At 35.5% G+C, this 21232-nt stretch overlaps 3 protein-coding genes across 9 annotated transcripts; all 3 read left to right on the plus strand.

Annotated features, from left to right (window-relative positions):
• The first annotated feature begins 8126 nt into the window (after positions 1-8126).
• LOC110615744 (inositol-pentakisphosphate 2-kinase) lies at positions 8127-17062 on the plus strand. Of its 6 annotated transcripts, XM_043956923.1 has the most exons (12): positions 8127-8485; positions 8987-9102; positions 9226-9484; positions 10831-10953; positions 11148-11354; positions 11653-11800; positions 12327-12367; positions 12492-12602; positions 12796-13395; positions 13743-13941; positions 15328-15714; positions 16586-17062. In XM_043956923.1, exons 4-10 carry the CDS (start codon positions 10852-10854, stop codon positions 13893-13895), a joined length of 1362 nt encoding a protein of 453 aa, XP_043812858.1. In that variant the 5' UTR covers positions 8127-8485; positions 8987-9102; positions 9226-9484; positions 10831-10851; the 3' UTR covers positions 13896-13941; positions 15328-15714; positions 16586-17062. The 6 variants fall into 6 exon arrangements, with proteins under 6 accessions (XP_043812858.1, XP_043812859.1, XP_021613504.1 ...); XM_043956924.1 differs by lacking the exon at positions 8987-9102; XM_021757812.2 differs by lacking the exons at positions 8987-9102; positions 9226-9484 and having other exon boundaries at positions 15335-15714.
• On the plus strand, positions 15724-17501 carry LOC122723726 (heavy metal-associated isoprenylated plant protein 43-like). Of its 2 annotated transcripts, XM_043956927.1 has the most exons (3): positions 15724-16050; positions 16497-16881; positions 17097-17501. In XM_043956927.1, the coding sequence occupies exons 1-3, from the start codon at positions 15990-15992 to the stop codon at positions 17110-17112; spliced, it is 462 nt and encodes a 153-aa protein (XP_043812862.1). In that variant the 5' UTR covers positions 15724-15989; the 3' UTR covers positions 17113-17501. The 2 variants fall into 2 exon arrangements, with proteins under 2 accessions (XP_043812862.1, XP_043812861.1); XM_043956926.1 differs by lacking the exon at positions 17097-17501 and having other exon boundaries at positions 15726-16050; positions 16497-17062.
• A 748-nt stretch (positions 17502-18249) lies between these two features.
• Positions 18250-20546, plus strand: LOC110616340 (AAA-ATPase At3g50940). The gene is made up of 2 exons (XM_021758735.2): positions 18250-19756; positions 20037-20546. Exons 1-2 carry the CDS (start codon positions 18821-18823, stop codon positions 20436-20438), a joined length of 1338 nt encoding a protein of 445 aa, XP_021614427.1. The 5' UTR covers positions 18250-18820; the 3' UTR covers positions 20439-20546.
• The last annotated feature ends 686 nt before the right edge of the window (positions 20547-21232 follow it).

The raw sequence follows: 21232 nt of genomic DNA on the forward strand, positions 1-21232 counted from the left end.
AACTCTTCCCAAGTCATGCTGTCCACTCTCGGGTTCACATAATTCTTGAACCACTCCCGTGCCTTCTTGCACTTAAGCGTGAACCCGGCCATCTGAATGGCTCTACTGTCATCAGCCCCAATCTCATTGGTGATTACTTTAACCCTTTCAAGGTACACAAATGGGTCATCCCCTTTTTCATACTGAGGAGCACCCAATTTCATATAGTCAGTCATCTTAACCTTGCTCCCACTGGCTGAGCTAGGTCTAGGTGGCTGAACCACTGGGGCTGCTGGTTCTGCAGGTGGGGGAGGTGGTGCAACATTTTCTGAGGTAGGGTTTGCTGGATTTGGATAGTAGGGTGGAGGTGGATACATTGGGTACTGAGAGTATGGTGGGTAGTATGGTGGGTATGGCATCTGTGTGGGATAAGGGGTGAAACTAGGGTAATCCGATGTACCTCCCATCGAATACCCGGGATGTTGTGAGAAATGTGGGTAGTGAGGTGGCTGTACAAATCCCGAGGCCTGAGTGCCTCCTTGGGACTCTCCCACTCCTTCTTCTGACATACTGACTCCCAAACTGCCATCCCTCCTCTGTTCTATGTCCATATCATCCCCCATATCATCTGACGCTCCTCCCTGAACTGTTCCTCTGACTGATCTGCTTCTACCCAGATCCAAAGACCTTCTAGGGTCTCTTACTGCTCTGTCCCTGTTGGACCTGCTTGACATTGCCCTAGGCAATGTAGGAGGACGGGCGCTCATGCCCTCATCCTCAGGTGGTACTCCAGTCAATCTTGCTGATCGACGAGTTCCTCTCATCCTGTTTTCTGATAAACAGTACACATCAAGCAAGCATTAGCATCATATGGTTCATGTGGGCACACATGAACCCTCATCACATACATCACATATCATAGCATATCATTAATGCACATGCATATTATCATGGCATTTCACATCATCATGCAAGACAGGACTCCACATCCTATCCTAGTGGACATGATCTTTTCCTATTGTGCTTGACCTTCTATAACATCTATGAGCCCGACACTCTAGGTCCGACCATATGAACCTAGGGCTCTGATACCATTCTGTAACGATCCGCAAATCGGACCGCTACTGGCGCTAGGATCCAGATCGGCTTAAGGCCGCCGGGACCCGTAGCAAGCCTGACATAAAACCTGTATACCTGTATAATCCCATACATGATCAACAACATCCATAAGAATTAAAACTTTTCTTTCCATGAACATCAACCAAACTCAACCTGTGCATAAACATAAACATAACTTTGATCCCTCTGTGGGATCTCATCTGTGCCCTCAATGGGTGACATAACATCTGTTGAGTTGGTTTACATAAACATCATAAAAAAATCTCTAAGATCATGTAATTAACAAGGGATAACAACAATCTATGGTCAAGCACACATCTAACATCCATAACATCATCTCATAACTATACTGTACTTTTACATTACAATTTGATCATGTCCATTGCTAGTTATTACATAAACATGACTTCTTTACTCTATCCGGACTCCTGCACTATACTGTACCTGCAAGCCTGGGGGTAAAGGGAGAGGGGTGAGCTAAAAGCCCAGTGAGCTGAACTATTAAAAACGCATTAATACTGTGCTCTATGAAATGCATCATAACACAAACAATTCACATAAGGGTTGGGTGAACTTGTCACCAATTAGTCCAAGTTAACTCTGTGCCAGGCCTGTAGAATGGGGTCCTGGTCTTTCCTGTCAGAACATACATTACTTACCATTTTCCCAGGGCCTCCTCTGGCTCCTGGTCTTCAAGTCCCATAACCGTACTAGACCATAGGAAGGGATCCTGGTCTTTCCTTACTCTGTGCCAGGCCTGTAGACTGGGGCCTGGTCTTTCTTTACTCTGTGCCAGGCCTGTAGACTGGGGCCTGGTCTTTCTTACTCTGTGCTAGGCCTGTAGCATGGGGCCTGGTCTTCCTGTCATGGACTAACTGGGTCATCCGACATTCACCCACATCAACAACAATTTATGCAATGCGGCATATTCGTGGAAACTAATGCAATCATCCTATTGCATAATCATGATGCATGAAACATGATAAAACATTTAATTTAAAAGATTGAGTTTAGTTCCACTCACCTCTGGCTGACTCTGACAACACCGAAGCAGCTGAACTCACTGCTGGGGTCCTCGGTTGCTCGGGTCCGAACCTACACAGGTGGACTCAAATGAGGGACCAAACATACCTGAACATAACTCTAAACTACTCCCCAAAAACCCCCTAAAACATCCTGAAAATATCACATAGAGATATGCATGAAATGGCTGAACAGGGCACTTTCGGCGGCACCTTCGGCGGCCGAAAGTCTTGGACAGATCCGAAAGTCAGGCACTTTCGGCGGCACTTTCGGCGGCACCTTCGGCGGCACCTTCGGCGGCCGAAAGTCCCAGACAGAGACGAAAGTCTCTTTTCGGGGGCAACTTCGGCAGCCGAATGCTGCCTCCACAAAGGGGGTTCGGCGGCCGAAACTCCCTTCGGCTGCCGAACCTGGTTTCTGCCAAAGGGCAGAAATTTGGTTCAAACGAACCTCTTGCCTCCCAAAACCTCCAATCATGCATACATCTCAACCATCACATGCATACAAGTTCCTAGGGGCCTCAAAACATCAAATACCCCAACTACAACACTTCAAATACACATAATCAACACACATTGCTCAAATCATCAATATAACCCATAAACTCAACATATACCCTAACATGCATTTCTACCCATAGATCTTGCATAAAACTTATTTAAAACACATAAGGAGCTTAAGATCGGCTCTTACCTCTTGAAGATCGAGAGGGAGACGACCTAAACTTGGAGATCCACGAAAATGAGCTCCTGAGTTCCCAAAGCTCCGAAACTTGGTTTAAATGCTCAAAACTTGCAATGTGAGTTTAAAACTCAAGAAAAATGGTGGGGATTTGGAGGAAGAACACTAGATTTGCAAGAGGAAGGTCGGAAGCTCGCTGTGGCCGAAAATGGGAGAAAGCTCGCCCATTTCGGCTAAGTGCCCCATTTATAGTGGCTGGCCAGGCCACGTTCGGGGGCCGAATGTGCCTCCGCATCCATGCAATGTTCGGCGGCCGAACTTGACTTTCGGCGGCCGAACCTAAACTTCCCTAACTCATGCTTTCGGGGGCCTAACGTGCCTCCAAAACGCATGCATGTTCGGCGGCCGAACTTGACTTTCGGCGGCCGAACCTGGGTTTTCCTCCAATGCTATTTTCATGCAAAAACTCATTTTCTTTCATACTTCAAACATAAAACACATTAAAACCTTTCATAGAAGCATGATTTTACCCTACTAGAGGCTTCCGACACCCGAGATTCCACCGGACGGTAGGAATTCCGGTACCGGAGTCTAGCCGGGTATTACATAAGAGGCAACATTTGCGTTTATGGATAAATCCAAAAATCTCTGTTTTCCACTTATAAAGTTATTCTGCATACATTCTGAAGCGGTAACCAAAGGAACATTTGAATGCCAGCAATTCGATACAAAATCATTATAATCAGGATATTTTTGTCGCACAACCTAGAATCAGAATGGTGTTGCTTGCCCACTATTCACTGAAGTTTCTACTAATAGCAAAAGCGGACAATAGTTAGAGCAAATCCGTAAGAGGTGGCACACTCCAACCGTTGGATATAGAAGTCTCCAAGATAAATTGCACAAAATTCTATCCAATCGGACAGTTCTCACAGTATTATCAGATTTCCCTCACCACTAAGTGAAAGTAGGCCTGAAAAAACCCAAATCAATTAATCTCATATTCGAGATCCAATCTAGAAACTGCAAACACCATCCAGAAGCGTGAGCACTACCACTGGTAGTTTCTGAAGGTTCCAGAAAGTCATTAAATTCACCTCCCAAAACCCAAAGAGTAGAAAAACTAGTATTATAATCTTAAATCAAATACAAACTAAATTTTAAATAAAAAATTATAAATATTTTTAGGGAGATTTATAATTTAGTCCCTAAGTATTGCCATTATTAACAAGTTAGTCCCTGTATTTTTAGAAAACTATTAAAACGTCTTTATCTTTTCTCTCCGTCAACAAAATAGTCATTCCGTCTATTTTTGCCATTAAAAATATAGTAAAAGACTAAATTACCCCCCATTATTTTCCTCCTCCTCCTCCTCTTCCTCCTCCTCCTCCTTCCTTTTCTTCTTCATCAATTCTTCCTCCTTCTTCTGCTTCTGCTTCTCCTTCTGCTTCTGCTTCTTCTTCTTCTTCTTCTTCTCCTCCTTCTCCTCCTCCTTCTCCTCCTCCTTCTTCTTCTTCTTTTGCTTCTTTTTCTTATTTTTCTTCTTTTTCTTCTTTCTCTTCTTCTTCTTCTCCTTCTTCTCCTTTTTCTTCTTTCTCTTCTTCTCCTTCTCCTTCTTCTTCTTCTTCTTCTTCTTTTTCTTCTTTTTTTTCTTCTTTTTCTTCTTCTTCTTCTCCTTCTTCTTCTTCTTCTTCTTCTTCTTTTTCTTCTTTTTTTTTCTTCTTTTTCTTCTTTCTCTTCTTCTTCTTCTCCTTCTTCTTCTTCTTCTTCTTCTCCTTCTTCTTCTTCTTCTCCTTCTCCTTCTCCTTCTTCTTCTTCTTCTTCTTCTTTTTCTTCTTTTTCGGAGGAGGAGGAGGAGGAGGAGGAGAAAAGAAAAGATAGGGACTATTTCGTTGACAAAAAAAAACGATAAGGACATTTTAATAGATGTGAGAAAAGATAGGGACTATTTCATTGACAAACAGAAACGATAAGGATATTTTAATAAATTTCTAAAAATATAAAGATGGACAATTTCGTTGACGGAAAGAAACGATGAGGAATGACTATTTCGTTGATGGAAAGAAACGATAAGGACGTTTTAATAGATATAAGGACATTTTAATAGATGTGAGAAAAGATAGGGACTATTTCGTTGACAAACAGAAACGATAAGGACGTTTTAATAAATTTCTAAAAATATAAGGAGGGACGATTTCGTTGACAGAAAGAAATGATGAGAAAGTACTATTTCGTTGATGGAAAGAAATGATAAGGACGTTTTAATAGATATGAGAAAAGATAATGACTATTTTATTGACGAAAAGAAATGATAAGGACGTTTTAATAGATGTGAAAAAAAATAAAAATGTTTTAATAGATTTTTGAAAATGTAAGGACTAACTTGTTAATAATAACAATATCCAAGGACTAAATAAAGGATTTTACTTGAGGGTAAAATTGGATTTTAAAAATTTTCTCTCTCATCCTTTATCTAATTTTAACGGAAAAGAGGACGGAAGGACTATTTCGTTGACGGAAAGAAAACATAAGGATGTTTTAATAGGTTTCTAAAAATATAGGGACTGACTTATTAATAATAACAATACACAGGGACTAAATTATAAATCTCCCATACTTTTATGCCTAAAATATAATAGAAATAAAATTAAAAAAGTTTAATAAAATTAGTCTATTGTGGAGTGCAATTAATTAAATAAGCATAATTCAGGTAGATTAGTGAAGAAAATAGCTTAAGATAGTGTGAAAAATGGTAAAGTTTATGCTTTTGGCAATTATTCCTTAAACTAATCAACAATTAGCATTACTTTTTCTTGCTTTTGTTGTTGTACATGTCTTTATGCCAGTTCATTCTCTTTCTATACATCATATTTTTCTTTCTTGTATTATCATTTATTCTTAAACTATTTGGTATTTAAAAAATAAACCAATCTACGCAGCAATCTAATTAATAAAATCCTAGAAATGCATGAAACTAAGACAAAAGCAAATAAATTATTAAATTTTCAATTGTATAATTTTGGTAAATATATAAAAAAATTATATATATAGTAAATTAATAAAATATATGTAAAATTAAATTAATAAAAATATGAGAGTCAAGATATACGTAAAAGAATATGACCTATAGTGATCTATAGTTAAGATGGGGAATAGCATTTCAGGGCGGATTTCAATTTATTAATGCAATAAATTTATTAAAAATGTATTGTATATCGAAAATAATTCTTTTAAAACATCATTTTAATAATATATATATTTTTATTAAAAATTACAATATTTATATATTTAAATACATACAATAAATTAAAATTTTTAATAATAAATAATTATTGACTGTTGATTTAAGCCGCACATAAAATCAATACATAATAGAATCCTCAAAAAATTTTGATTAAATTTGGGGCAGAGTAGAGAATAATGATAACTTACTATCTAGTAAGAGAGTATGATTCTGAAATACTATCACATGGGTATAAACGAATTGGAATCGGTCATGTTTAGATTTTGCAAATGCCATAGCATAGCAGCATTTAATTACTATCTATATTTTTATGCATGTTTAGATACATGCATAAAAATATATGGCCACTAAAAACCAAAAGGGGAGTTCAACTGCACTACTCAACACATATGATATAATAATTTTTTATTTGAAAATAAAATACGGGTTTCAGAGGGGACAACAACAGAAGGACACGAAGGAGAAGTGAACAGAGGAAATAGAGTTCCGTGAATAGATGTGCTCTCACAAACTACATTGTTCCATGGGAGCAACACCAAGGTAGCCAGAGCAACAGTGAACAACAGTGCATTAACGAGAAGAAGAGAAAAACATGAAACGGGCTGAAATACAAGGCCACAATCCTTTCGAAAAACGGCGTCGTTTTTGCGAAGGGTGGGAAAAGAATAGAAAGTTAACGAGACAGGTGGAGAAAAGACATTTAAACTGGGCAGAAAGGATGGCATTCATGTCGCATGAGAGGGTAGTTTAGGAACTTCATAGACATGTGCATCAGGTAATAAATACCCTCGAAAAGAAGACTTTAAAAAAGGAGATTTATATGCACTCAGAGGCTTAAGTTGGTGGTAAGTACATCTGAGTAAATCTCTCATTTCAAAAGAGATATTTACATGCACTCATAGACTTAATCTGGTGGTAAGTGTATCTTAATAAATCTGAGAGGTTTTAGATTCTACTTTCTCAATTTCCAATTGACGATGATCACATTTCATATATATATCAAATTTCATCTCTTAAATTTATGACGACGATCACATTTTATATTCTTAATACATAATATCATAACAACCATTGAGGGGTTTTTAGCCAGACAATTGATATAATATAAGGGGCCTCCTCCATTACTCAATTATGGATTTTTTCTTTTTCACAGTTAGATGGAGTGTAAATAACTTTTTTGTTTGTGGTTGCAGCAGCTATAGGTATCGGTGGAGGAAGATGGATTGCTATCTTGGGGTTCTTTGCATGTGTTGTTTTTATATTTTTCTATAGGTTTGGAGACTTACACACTCTGAGCTCTGATGGATTGTCAGAAAAGGTGACAAAGTAATGACTTTTGGAGTTTCGATCCGGTTTGTCTCCTTTGTTGTTTTTTTTCAAATTTGGATCGCCTTTTTTAATTAAAAGACTAACAATTATTTTAAATTGGAGATTTATATTCTCATTCTCCAAGAACGGCACTGCGTTTAGATTGTTAGTTCTCGAGCCTTGATTAATATAGGCTTTTTTACCTAAATACTTTTTGTTTTATCTCTGTTTGGATCATGAACGCTTTGTATTGAAGAAGCTGTGTTTGTGGGGTGCTCTATTGTAAGGCTTAGGCCTTTTCTCCCTAATAAACATTATCTTTGAATTCATTTTAACAAAACATTTTTTTATCATATCTTTGTCATGGCACACGATGTCAACATTTTTATCTCAAAATTATAATACAACACTGATAAATGAGGAGTCACAATCTTAAAGAATTATTCTTTTGTGAACTATAAAAACAACATGAGTGGATATTCGACTTTTTGTACGAATGACTTTTCTTTTTTTTTAAGTTTTTAAGAATAATTTCACTAATTATATGTTTACTTTATTCTATAAAAATATACTTATTTATATTTTTTATTTATTTTAAATTATAATTTTTTTTTAAAGATATTAAATTTATCAATATTTTAATATATTTTTATTTAATATATATTAAAGATAAAATTATTAATTTAAAAAATAAATTAATAATTGAGCAATACGAACGGAGAGTGGAGAATTGCATGGCTACAAAATAACAAGAACACATTCAATTTTCTCATAAATTATTATTGTTAGCCTCAAAAGAATATCTCTCGCAGATTTTATTCTCCATGAAAAATTGAATGGAAGTTAAAAATGTTATTCCTACGTCGTTTAAGCCGATGCATTTTATATACCTAAATTCTCAACTGATCCCTTCCCTCTGATCTCATTCAGGCAACTGCTCACAGTGACTCACGCCGTTCGCCCCTCAGCCATCCCGATTCTCTCACGGACTCATTGTCTTTGTCTTTGTGCATAATCCTCGTCCTTTCCTCTCTCGTTCTCGACTCTGCACAAAATCCCCCGCCTCTCAATCTCGCCGCTGCACCGGAAAGCGTCATCTTACGACGCTGCGTAAAAGAAAGCCCCTCGCAGGTCAGTTCGCAGATCTTTCGCTTTCTTTTTTCTTATTTTATATCCAATTTAATTAATTTATTATGTATATTTTGGTTTTGTTCTAATTTACTGTGAAAAAATCTGTGTTATTTCTTAGTTCTACATTTCCCGCACGTGAGATATATTTGGTTTGCTTCACCATTTAGATGATAATTTTACTATTCAAATCCGCGTTTTCTAGTTGTGTATATACAAAATTGAAACTCTGTGTTCTAAACTGTGTAAAAATGGAATTGTAATTGATATTGTAACAGAGGATTTTCTCTGACAGACAATTACTACTTCAAAGAAATTATGTAAATCATAAAATATTCTTGTGTGTATTCTAGTTTAACTTGACGTGAAGCTACAAATTCTCTTAAACTGACTCAAAATCGTGCTGCTGATTAATTTTGGTTAATTCTCAGCAGCATTTCTGTCTTTAATGGAAGTTTTAAGTAGCATTTTCCCGTAACATTAAATTTTCATAATTATTTTCAGGATTTTTTTAAAAAAGGGCTCATGCAGGCTCAGATATTATATGCTTAGCAGTAAAAGAGCTTGGATGAATACAGGCAGTTAAAGCTATATCCTAGTTGTGTTTAGGCTGGGTTCAGGTATTTTATATATATATGTAAAGTTGGGTTTGGGTTTGGATATCCTTAATTTCATGAGTTCCCTGTCCGGTATCATTCCTAATCCTTGCCAATAGAAAACTGAAGAACTCCTGCCTGTTACAGAAACACATGAATTTCCACCAATTGCTGAGGTGTGGTGCATTCCCAAGTTCCCAACAGTTATTCACATATTACAACATAATTCCAACAACAAACTTACCATGCCTTCTCAATTTTGACAAGTGAAGCTGGGATGAGAAGCTGGGTCCAGTTGTATGTTATCTATTTAATCAGTAACCAATGTTTATCTGGTGGGTGGTGGCATAGGCAGAAATAAAGGCAATTAAAGAAAAGGCTTCTGCTGTAACAACTCAATGACAAGGCATCAGCTACTTGATTCTCCTTCCCCTTCTTTATGGTTTTTCATGGTCATACAGCTGCAATTTAATAATTTTTACTTTTGCTTTCACGTGTGTGTTTTTTAGTCAGTTTGCTTATCTGAAGTATTAGTTCACGGCTTATTTTTTTTAAAAAAATGTAATTGTAGTGTATATTTGCAGCAATATTAATTTATTTACTGGTCATGGTTTACAGGAAACTTCTTTTTTAAAATCTGATTTATCATAAATCAAAATGAAAAATATAGGGCTCAAATTCATATATATATATATATATATATATTCTGTACGTTTGTGTTTTTATTCATGATGGACTGGATGCTGGTCTGTTTGGTTTTGCTGGCAGGGTTCCAGAAAATCACTTTCTTAAATGTGTTAGTTTGAGGGTATTAAAAAGTGATTTAAAATAAAATTTCATAGTTTTTAGTTATAAAAGCTCTAAAACGATAAAACAAAATTTTTTTTCTAGTTCCGTCTAAAATGATGATTTTATTCTCCCCCCCCCCCCCCCTAAAAAGTGCTTTTTATTTTTGCTCTGAACCTCAATGCTCTGTGTGGTCTATGTGGAAGAAAAATCGAAGCTGCTGTCTTCCTTAGTTGCCGTTTTATTTACTGTTTATATTTATTTGAGACTTTTGAGTCCAATCAATACTTGGGCCATTTCTCAAGGACTGGGATTTAGACCATGAGCCAAAATACATAATTATGCAAGCCGTAATTACGCTCATGTTTGGCATAATGCCTTTACCTTTTTGCAATTAAATATCAATTGGATTTTGGGTTTAGATCATGATAAGATTGCATTCTCCTACACACTTATCGTTGTGAATTCATCCAAGTACTGATTTCCATATTATGAAAGTCAAATGATTAACCCAAACAAGGCACATATTTCACAGCAGTGATAAGTATCCAACAGGTTAACTGTAGATAGTGTAAGCCATGATGATAAAATTGAATTAAGAAAAGATCTCTTTTCCCAACGAGTAAAGCTTCAGTGATTGCATCAGTTTCTGCCCTTTTTCTCCACTTCAATCTGCAATTTGTTCCTTTTAAATTCAGCTCTGTGGTGTTCTCAGAGAGTAAAGCAAAAAGAGAAAACATCTTTTATTGTGAGATCTCAATTTGAATCTGTCATTGCGATTCTTTGAGATAAGGATAGTGTGTGAGCATATGGCTTAGGGTTTGAAAGCCATTGATAGGTTGGATTTTTGGATCATAGAGTTTTGTCTTAATTAGGCAAAGTTTTACATTCTTTTCTCTTTTTACTCTTTTTTGTTATTTGTCTGTTTATTTGGTGAAGTAATCAAATTGTGCAAATCAACTGCAGAGAGCTCACAGAATCTACCAAATGGAGATGAAGTTAGAGCAGAAGGATGCAGCTGATTGGGTTTATAGGGGTGAAGGTGCTGCTAATCTAGTCCTCTCTTACACCGGATCATCTCCCCTTTTTGTATGTTCTTCGACTTTATGCTTTTCCTTTGCCCCACACTTAAGTTTCACAATTTTTTATTGGTGAAAATTCCTTGTTAGCTAATGTGGTATATGAAAAGTTTAGGGTAGAGTAGAGGAAGTGAATTGCCTTCTATTTCCCTTTTTAGAATAAATTGTATATTGTTTGATTTGTAATATGTAATGATGAGACAGATTGGGAAGGTAATGAGAATACAAAAGACAGCAAGGAACGGCTCTTCACATTGTCTGGAGGATCACACAGTATTAACAGAGCATGAAAGATTGCTATGGAAAGAGTCAGAAGAGCTAGTGTCATCTTCTACAAAAGAACTGGCGGAGTTGCATTATGTGAAACATGTCATGACCCCTTTGTTGGGTCCCAAGCACGTCGATGCTGGTGTATGCTTTTTCTTCTTTTCCTTTTCCTTCATCATTATTATTTTTTTCATAAAGCTTATGTTGTTTTTTGGTGTATGTGCAGTCATTATTTTTCGTTCTTGTTTCTTCATAATTTGTCGAGGTTCATTTAATGTAGATATACAGAGATTTCATATATGTATGACATTTTGGATAATGTTTTTGGTTGCTAACGAACGTGAAACAGTTGAAGCTATATTTAACATTTTTCCTGCTCAATTTGAGGACAATTAATGGTCTGATTAAGATTTCTGATGTGGATCTGCTTGGAATTTGGCAGATGCATGTCGTAACATCTAGCGAATTTCTTGAATCGATTGAAAAGAAAGTGGTTTGTCAGCGTCCTGCTTGGCGAGTTGATGCTGCCAAGGTTGATACAAAATGTGATTTTGTGCTCCTGATGACTGATCATTCTCTATTTCCCAATGGTAACTACCAAGATCTTTTTTTCTTTAATAGAAATTGTCAAAACTGGTCCTGACATGTTTCTACCTTGCAATTCTGATGGTACAGTTACTATATCTTCCATTTTTGTCACAATTAGCTAGTCAGGAAAAAAGCATCTTCAATCTGTTGTATTAAGTTAGTCCATAATACACAAATACCTCAATTTTGATCTGCCTGTTCTGTTTATTCTCTTTTGAAGCTTTGATGCTTGAATCTTGATTAGTTGTTATCATTAAGAGAAACCACGTCCTCTTTCATGTTTTGAGGCAACATTAGGACACAGTATGTGCATGGTCCTCACTATATTGCTTACAACTGAATGTAACTTGCCTGGAATGACACTTGAAAATCTTCATCAGCCCCTATCTCATTTAATGAACATTTTGAGCAATTAAATTTGTTAAATCAGGTCTAAAGTTCCCATAACTTAATTTTTTATAAGTGTATTATTTTATTTTTTTAGCATAATATTGAGAAGTGGTAATTTATTCTGTTTTCTCATCCCAGGTACTGCTAAAGTTGGCCCCTGCATATCTGTTGAGATAAAGGTACCGGCATGCAAGTTTATGCTTGTTACAGTTCTTCTCATTTTGGTGTTAGTTTTTGTTCGTTTGTGAGTGTTGTCTTTTCCTTATAGGCTTTGTAATTTACCTATTTGTTTGCATAGAGTAGCCCAAATGTGGATTTCTACCTTTATCAAGATTCATAGCTGAAAAAAATGCCATCAAAAGAAGCACAACTCGTTTTAGAATGCACCAAGTCCTGAAATTGCGCCAACATGAGGTGACTTCTTCTATCCTATACTATAGTAATGCTATGAATTTAGTTACTATGTCAGCAATCATTTCATACATGTCCGCTCTGATAGGACTCATGTTTTATTTATTAGTGTTGTTAATACCAGTTTCAAAAAGGCACCTCATTGATGAGGCCTTCTCTCTGTTATTTCATTTTCACTCTAGCATTTTTTTTTCAGATATCGGAGTTAAGCCAATATGACCCGTTGGATATTTTCTCTGGTTCCAAGGAAAGAATATATAAAGCTCTCAATGATCTCTATAGTACCCCTCAGAACAATTTCCGCGTATTCTTAAATGGCTCTATTATATTTGGGGGCTTGGGTGGTGGCACAAATAAAACTAGTATTGTGATTGGAAAAGCTTTTGAAAGCGCATTGAAGGAAGTCATCCAGGCAGATGATGGTTTGCGTACAAGGAGTTTCATAGAGCTTGTTGCTGAGACTGTTTATAATTCTCAAGTATTGGATCAGCTTCTTGAAGTTCAGAAGCTAGATAATTTTGATATTGAAGGGGCAATTCATGCTTATTATAACATTATTTCTCAGCCTTGCATGGTATGTAGAGAATTTGATGAAGCAAGAGTTCCACATGGATATGCCTCCTTGCATTCCATTCCTTTGAGTGAAAGCTTGAAGATCGTAAAGGATTATTTAATAGCTGCAACTGCTAAGGACTGTAGTTTGATGATCAGTTTTAAACCAAGGGACGATGGGGATTTTGGGTCTCCATATGGTCATATACACATAAAATCAACCAACCAAAACTTTGATTACAAGGTAGGCCTTTAAGCTATTTCATTTTTATGTTAAATCATATACTAGATATGAAGTTGCTAAGATACCTTTGTTCTAGCAACACTATACCATGTTAGAAAGAGAGAGAGATTCCCATTTGCCATTCTTGGTGTCTAAAGGGTCTTTGGTGTTAGGACTGTTGTGAGATTCACACACTAATTTTGTTCTGATCCAATGATCTTCAGAACTTTTATTGTGTCTGGTCAAATTCATGGAGGTAGTACTATTTTATACTAATCTCACCCCAATTGATTGCTTTGTCTCAAAAACAGTAAGCACCATATCTTGGCCTATGGTTTGATATTCCATTTTTATTGCAAATTCCGTAGGTGAATTTCATCGACTTGGATTTGAAGCCCTTAAAAAAGATGGAAACCTATTATGAAAAGGACAAGAAGATACTAAACGCCTATGCTCAGATGGGGGAAACAAAACATATGAAAGGCAACACTAGTATGGAGGTCTATGAAACTATAAAGTGACATTCAACAAGACTCTGGAGCATTCTTACTTTACTGAAGACTATCGGTATGTGAATGTCAGTTGGTGTGACCTTTTCACTTATATATCTATGTTATTTGTAAAATATTAGGATTAGAGGTGCTTATCTCTTTGTTCACAGATACTCTTTAGGTCTTAAGGAAGATTGGACTCTATGTGTGCTTTGCAGCTACTATAGATTTTCAAATACTGCAGTCAATGCAATGAGCCTCAATCCAATGTAGTTGGAATTGGTTACATGGATCTTTTTTGTACTCTTCACTCAATTTAGAGCTGCAGCTACTGTAAATTTACCAATTCTTTTCAAATACTGCAGTCAATGCAATGAGCCTCAATCCAATGTAGTTGGGATTGGCTACATGGATCTTTTTTTGGCTCTTTACTCCATTTAGAGCTGCATTTATAGAGAGGTCTGAAAATGCTAAATCCAACACTTTGTAACATGTCATCTCAGGTCTACCACTCATTTCTCCCCTTCATATAACTTAAATGTGTTTAATCTCCATTGCATCCATGGGCCTGTATCTAAGCAATGCTCTTTAGTATTACTGCTGAAGTCTAAATTGTATTTTATTGACCTTAAACTTTTAAGAGTGCTATGAAAAGTTTTGTATATGATTTTATTGAATATCTACAAGCATCTCCACTTTCTCACGGATGTTTGATGTGTAAATTATTCAGCTTTCTATTTTGTTTTGTCATTTGATGGGAATTTAATGAGGGTGAAGGATAGAAAGTGACAAGACACACTTTTGAGCTCTACTGGGAAAATGATATGTCAACTACTTTTGGTGCCATTCCATCCCAAGCTCACATGATCTACAAATTCAGTTAACTGGGTTGAACATGTTGGACGTGTTGAAACTCTAATGGCAAGATTTACCTCTCAATGTTGATAAATGAGATTAGGCCAGACACTAAATAACCTCTGTTATCCATTTGGCATCATTAAGTTTTTGTGCCACATGAGCTTCAGCTATGATTACCTGAGCTGTAACTTATACATAAGTACTGGTATTTGGATGAGCAAATTCTTGCTCGGTTAAGTGCTCAACTTCTGTTTTTGCCTCTGATGGAGATTCCAAGTCAACATACAAAATTATGGTTATTTCTTGAAACATCTAGTTATTTAAAATTTGTATCACATTTATGGAGTTGGTAGATCTTGTAGGCAAATTTCATTGACTGCAGAATGGTGCCATTTTGGGCTTTTTTAAAATCATTTTGAAGTATTTCTTTACAAGCAACTATGTGTCTATACCATGTCCATGCTTCGATTTGTGTTTTTATTTTTCTATGATCTCTTTTCTTTTTTGGAAAACATGTGCATTTAAGGAAGTTTTATCATTGCAGTGATTTACATGTGATATATTTAGACACCTAAGGTTCTAATTGGATTACTAAATTTCATAGTTTACAGTGCGACTGTATGAAGATAAGCAAGACTGAATACTGATGCTCCGGCATGGTTTCAGATCAGGATCTCAGCTAAGATTGAAGGTTTGTGAAGTTATGTTTTGATTGGCCAGATAGAATACACAGCGGTCACAATACATTGACAGCAGTGGCAGCTGTACCATGTGCTGGATAATGAGGTGCTACTCTGTGAAGTCAGTGAATCTGTGTAAGAGCAGGACATTTTAGGACCTCTTCTGAAGTTTTTACAGCCAAAAAAGACAAAAGGTGGCAGAAGTAGGGTACGATGTACTCATTCAGCTAACCGCAATGCCCACTGAAGCTCTTTTGATAAATTAAGGGACTGCTTGATGCCCTTTAGGCCACAACAACTTTTAATTCAAGGTTATTATTTCTATTTCTTAAAAATATCCTAGACTAATGCATGATTATATTTACACTGTTGATGCAGATCTCAATTCTGTAGTTAGACATATTTAGCTGAAAGTTTCCTTGATAATACAATGGTTAGACATATTCACCTGAAGGAGCCATGACCTGTGACTGCTGAATCTGGTCTATATGTGGGCATGGGAAAAGATCTAGGTCTCACATAATTTCTATTCTTAATTTCTCATGTGGTTTGTACGACTAGCATCCCTCTTTCCCAAGGATGTGCTATGCTGGGATGTGAAATCTGGAAATTAACTTGTTGCTTATATGAGAAGATCATAGGCTATGGTAATGTTATAACTTGAAAGTATTAGCAAGTAAATTTTGCATTCAATGCATGTCGGAGGTAACAGTTGATCCAATCAAGAACCTTCTGACAGTCATTTACTTATTATCACCTACTTACATTTACTCCTCTCTCTTTTTGGGTCCAAAATCAAAGAAAGAAAATGTGGTGGTATATAATTTTTATTGCATGATGAGACATGCTAAGTGAAAAAATAAAGTTATATATAGCATTCTGAATCCCTTCCATTCCTTCTGTACCATCTTGTTCCACTAGACTATAATTTTTTTTTCCTGTAGCTGTCAGAAAAATGTCCAAGGTTATCTATGCTCGGAGTTGCATATTTTATAATTTTTTGCTTGTTTTATATGTTATTCTTCTATTTATACGCAAAGAATCTCTTGGGGCATGTTCTTTTTAAAACTGACAGTCTGCAGCACTTTTTCAGGATATTTGATATGGCATAAATATATAGCTGTTCTTACACCGACACTGGGAGAAAGTACAGAGGAATCTGACATTATCTTTCTGGTGCAGAAAACTATAGTGTCAGTGGAGCTGCGCTGTTCAAAATGCAGGCAGAAGGTGATGAAGTTAATTGCAACAATTGAAGGGATAACTTCTATCGTCCTTGACCCTTCGAAGAAGACAGTGACCGTGATTGGTGAAGCTGATCCAGTGAAGATCATTAAGAAAGTCAGGAAATTTCGAAAGTGTGCAACAATTTTGAGCGTAGGGCCTCCCAAGGAAGAGAAGAAGGAAGATAAAGATTCACTTATGAAACAAATGATCGTTCCTTGTGCTCCAAAGCCATGTCAGAGATGCGATGTTTGGTATGTGGTTGATGACTTTTATAGTTATTGTTCTATCATGTAAATTGGAAAAATCTCCTATCTCATGCAGACTTGTGCTGATCAAAACGTTATGTTTCGTGTTCTGAACATCTTTTAATTCTATTGCATGCTACTGAAATTTACTTTTTAATCAACAAATGATTACTTCCCTCAATGATCATATATACATCTCGCTTCTTGTCTTCAATGTTTAGGCTACTTAAGATTTGAGGATTTTCAGAAGCAGGCAGTAATAAGAAGTTGAACTATATGAACTATATGGTAGCAAGTAAAAGTATGTCTAGAATCGACTGCACTGGATTATTGATCATATTTTGCTAGTTGTGGAGATAGAAACTTGGGTTAGGTGAGTAGCAGGTTGTTGCTTTTTTATTGTGAGTAGGCATTCTGAATTGTAGGGTAATAAATGGTGCTTCAAGGAAACTTGAGCCATCGGCTACCCATGCCACAATAACTTCTGTACCTACCCATGCCTTTTGGTAGGACCACTGTGTACTCTGCATAAGGAGAGGAAGAAATACTCCCAATGGGGCATGGTCTATGGATTTGTTTAGTACTTCTTGGATAGGGTAAATTACTATCAAACTATTGAGTTTTTATTCGCAAGTTATTATGAGATTATATTTTAAAATTTAACTCTTTATTCCTTAATTATATAAATATATTTATATACTAAATTTATATAATATATTTAAATATTTATATTATTTAATCTTTTTAGTTGGTAGTTTTTTTATAGAATGATTAAATTCTAAAAACTCGATAATAATGGATTCTCCATTTTATAAGTGGGGTATCATTCTTATTTTAAAATATGTTCAAAATTAAATAATATAAACTTTTTTGGTAAAAAGATTGGAGGGTTTAATCTTATAAAATAAATATAATTTTAAATAAATAATATAAATTAAAAGTGGCAACACAAAAAATTGTTATGGAATTTCCGACAAAAGTGATAGTGTTGGAGGTTGATGAATACGTGTGACATGGATGTCTCTATTTTATAGTTGTTGATGAAGCAATTTTCATACACAAATAAGATAATAGATTTCATGAGGTGTTGATTTGATTGATGAATGTATCAACATGAAAGCTCAATTCCTCATAATTATTTTTTCTTAAAAAAAATTTTCCAAGAAAAAGACGGGGGACTATAGACAGCAATACATCCTAAACCTACATTTCTTTTCCTTTCGCCTCAGCTTCAGCCCATGCTTCCCACGAGATGCCGTTTGAATTAAATTTTGTGTATCATTTTTTTTTGTAGCTACCACCAAGTAAAATATACATTTTTAGAATATATTAATTAGAGAATATTAAAATTTTATTTAAATTAATTTTTAACGTTTGAAAGTGTTTTTTCTTCTCAAAAGGAACTTTCTTAACATACTTAGTTCATTACTGTTTTTTTCTTGAGAAATCAATTTCAATCTCTCACTTAATCGCACCCAAATTAAAATTAACAAAGATTTAACAAATCTAAAGAAAAATCAACGAAAACAGGCCTTTGAAAAATGTTATTTCAAAAGAAGAAAAGGAAAAACATAATAATTTATCAAATTTTAGGAAATTAATAGTAATTTAATTAATTTTACTTCATAATTTAAGCCACTCCCCCCTTATAATTACGCGTGTTTCACACTAAAATTAAATAATTAGAGAAATAAATTGATCATAATTTATTTTATGAATTAAACTTAATTGCTTCTCAGTTCTAAATCCAAGGGGCCATCATAAAGGCCCAAATGAGCCCAATGGCCCATTCAAAATCAGCAGAAACAATGAGAGAATTCTAGTTCTTTTCGATCATAGACAATATCTACCTTCTTTCTTTGTCTTCAAGCCAAAACCCCACAAAAACCTCTATGTCTACACTACAAGCTTGAAAAATTAGCGGAAAAAAAAAAAGAACAAGAACATGTCACCTCTCCCCAAAACTGAAACTGTTCTTTCAACGGCAGCCTCTGCCATTGTCTTCTGTTCCATAGCCAGAAATCTCATTCCCCAAGCTGTTGAAGAATACCTTTTTTCGACCCTTCGAAATATATCAGCCCGTTTGAAGTCTCAGCTCACTGTCGTCATCGAAGAATTCGATGGCCTCACTGCTAACCAAATGTTTCAGGCTGCTAATCTATACTTAGGCTCCAACCTGTCTTCTAAAACAAGAAGAATCAAGGTGACTAAGCCAGAGAAGGAGAAGGAACTGGCAATTACTATTGATAGGAATCAAGAATTGGTTGATGTGTTTAAAGGAGTGAAATTGAAGTGGATTTTAATGTCTTCAGACATTGAAATGCCTGCTGCTGCTTCTAACAAGAAACGCCATGACAGTGCATTGTCACGGTCTGAGCTGCGATGCTTCGAGCTGAGTTTCCATGAGAAGTACAGAAACATGGTGTTGAGTTCTTATTTACCGTACATTCTTCAAAAGGCTAAAGAAATAAGAGAAGAGAAAAAGACTCTGAAGCTGCATATGATCGACTACAATGGAACTGATTATTGGGGATCCATCAACTTCCATCATCCTGCAAACTTTGACACAATAGCAATGGATTCAGAGATGAAAAAGAGGCTGATTGAGGATCTTGATCGATTCGTGGCAAGGAAAGAGTTCTATAGCAGAGTAGGCAAGGCTTGGAAACGTGGGTATTTATTATATGGACCACCTGGAACAGGAAAAACGAGTTTGGTTGCTGCCATGGCTAATTATCTCAAGTTTGATGTTTATGATTTGGATTTGAAGGAGGTTCAATGCAATTCGGATTTAAGGAGGCTACTCATTGGTACAGGCAATCAGTCGATATTAGTAGTTGAAGACATCGATCGTTCTTTCGAGTCTGTGGAAGATAATAAGGTAAATTCTCATATCCTGCTTCAGCTAAATGCATTCTATACACATGGTTAGCTAGGATGTCAGAATTACAAGAAATTGTGTAGTTTCATTATAACCATTGACCATAGTTAGTCTCGCATGAAATCGTAGTATAATCAAAGATCAGAATAGATTCGTAGTACATACAACAATTGTACTAAATAAATTTTTAACAGTTACATTGGAGAATAAACAGTTGAACATACCTGAACTGCTATGGCAAGATGCTTTCTGTATAGTTAAACTCGCATTTGCATCACAGGTTACTCTCTCTGGTCTTCTCAATTTCATTGATGGCTTGTGGTCGAGCTGCGGAGATGAAAGGATTATAGTGTTCACAACCAATCACAAGGATCAGCTCGATCCAGTATTGCTAAGACCAGGGCGTATGGATATGCAGTTGCACATGTCTTACTGCAGTTTTACTGCTTTCAAAACGCTCGCATTTAATTATTTGAATATTCAGGAGCATCAATTATTTGAAGAAATTGAACAACTGTTGAAGAAGGTTCAGATTACACCTGCTGAAGTTGCTGGAGAGCTAATGAAACATAAAGATGCAGATGTTGGACTTGGAGAACTAATCGAGTTCCTCCAAAACAAGCTAACATCTGTTCTGATGAAGGCAAAACCAAGAAGACCACAAGCATCAACAGTCCTTTAGGAATTTCTTACTTTGTAGGTAAAGAACATGTAAGCATTTGTCTCGAGTATCGGCATAACACATAAACTGCTAGATTTGCCAGCACAACTATAAAAAACTTGATGAATTTCTTTTACTCTCCATTTGCCATAATTTATTTTATAAAAAAAATATTCAATTAAATTTTTATAAAATCAAGAATGATTTCATTTTTTTAAAAAAATAATGAATTAAATTAAGTCTTTGTGAAATTTTTTTATTTCAGACAAGGGGTTAAGGTTCAGGTTTAATAGAAAGACACATAAAAAGTGCAAAATCAAATTTTCCACCGGCCAATTACTACCAAAACCAGGAACAAAGTTCAGGTTTGATGCAAACAGTCTATGACTAAATTTTGGGAACATGAGAAAATTTTCGTTCTTACCATTTTAAAGATCTACAGTGCCATTTTCGTATCTACTTTCTTCTGATGATCATAACCAAAGGCTTTTTATCTTTTACAAGTTAAAAAAAAAAAAAAAATTCTCAGGTTCGAAATTTTTTTTTTCTAAATTAACAAGAAAGCTGACTCTACCACAGTTTAAAATAAAAGTGTGTAGCCTACCGCATTTTTAGAGTGCAATAATTAAAAAAAAAATTTTAAAAATTACAATACGAACGTTAAAGGTGTTAGTAAGACAGTTCTACAATTTGAAATGTTGAATTCCACATTTTAAAATTTAATTTTTATTTCATTAATTATTATATTATATTTTATTAATTTAACTATATATTAAATTTATATAAATATAATTATGAAAATTATATTAATATTA

The sequence above is a fragment of the Manihot esculenta genome, chromosome 5 (assembly GCF_001659605.2).
Source record: "Manihot esculenta cultivar AM560-2 chromosome 5, M.esculenta_v8, whole genome shotgun sequence".
Taxonomy (NCBI): domain Eukaryota; kingdom Viridiplantae; phylum Streptophyta; class Magnoliopsida; order Malpighiales; family Euphorbiaceae; genus Manihot; species Manihot esculenta.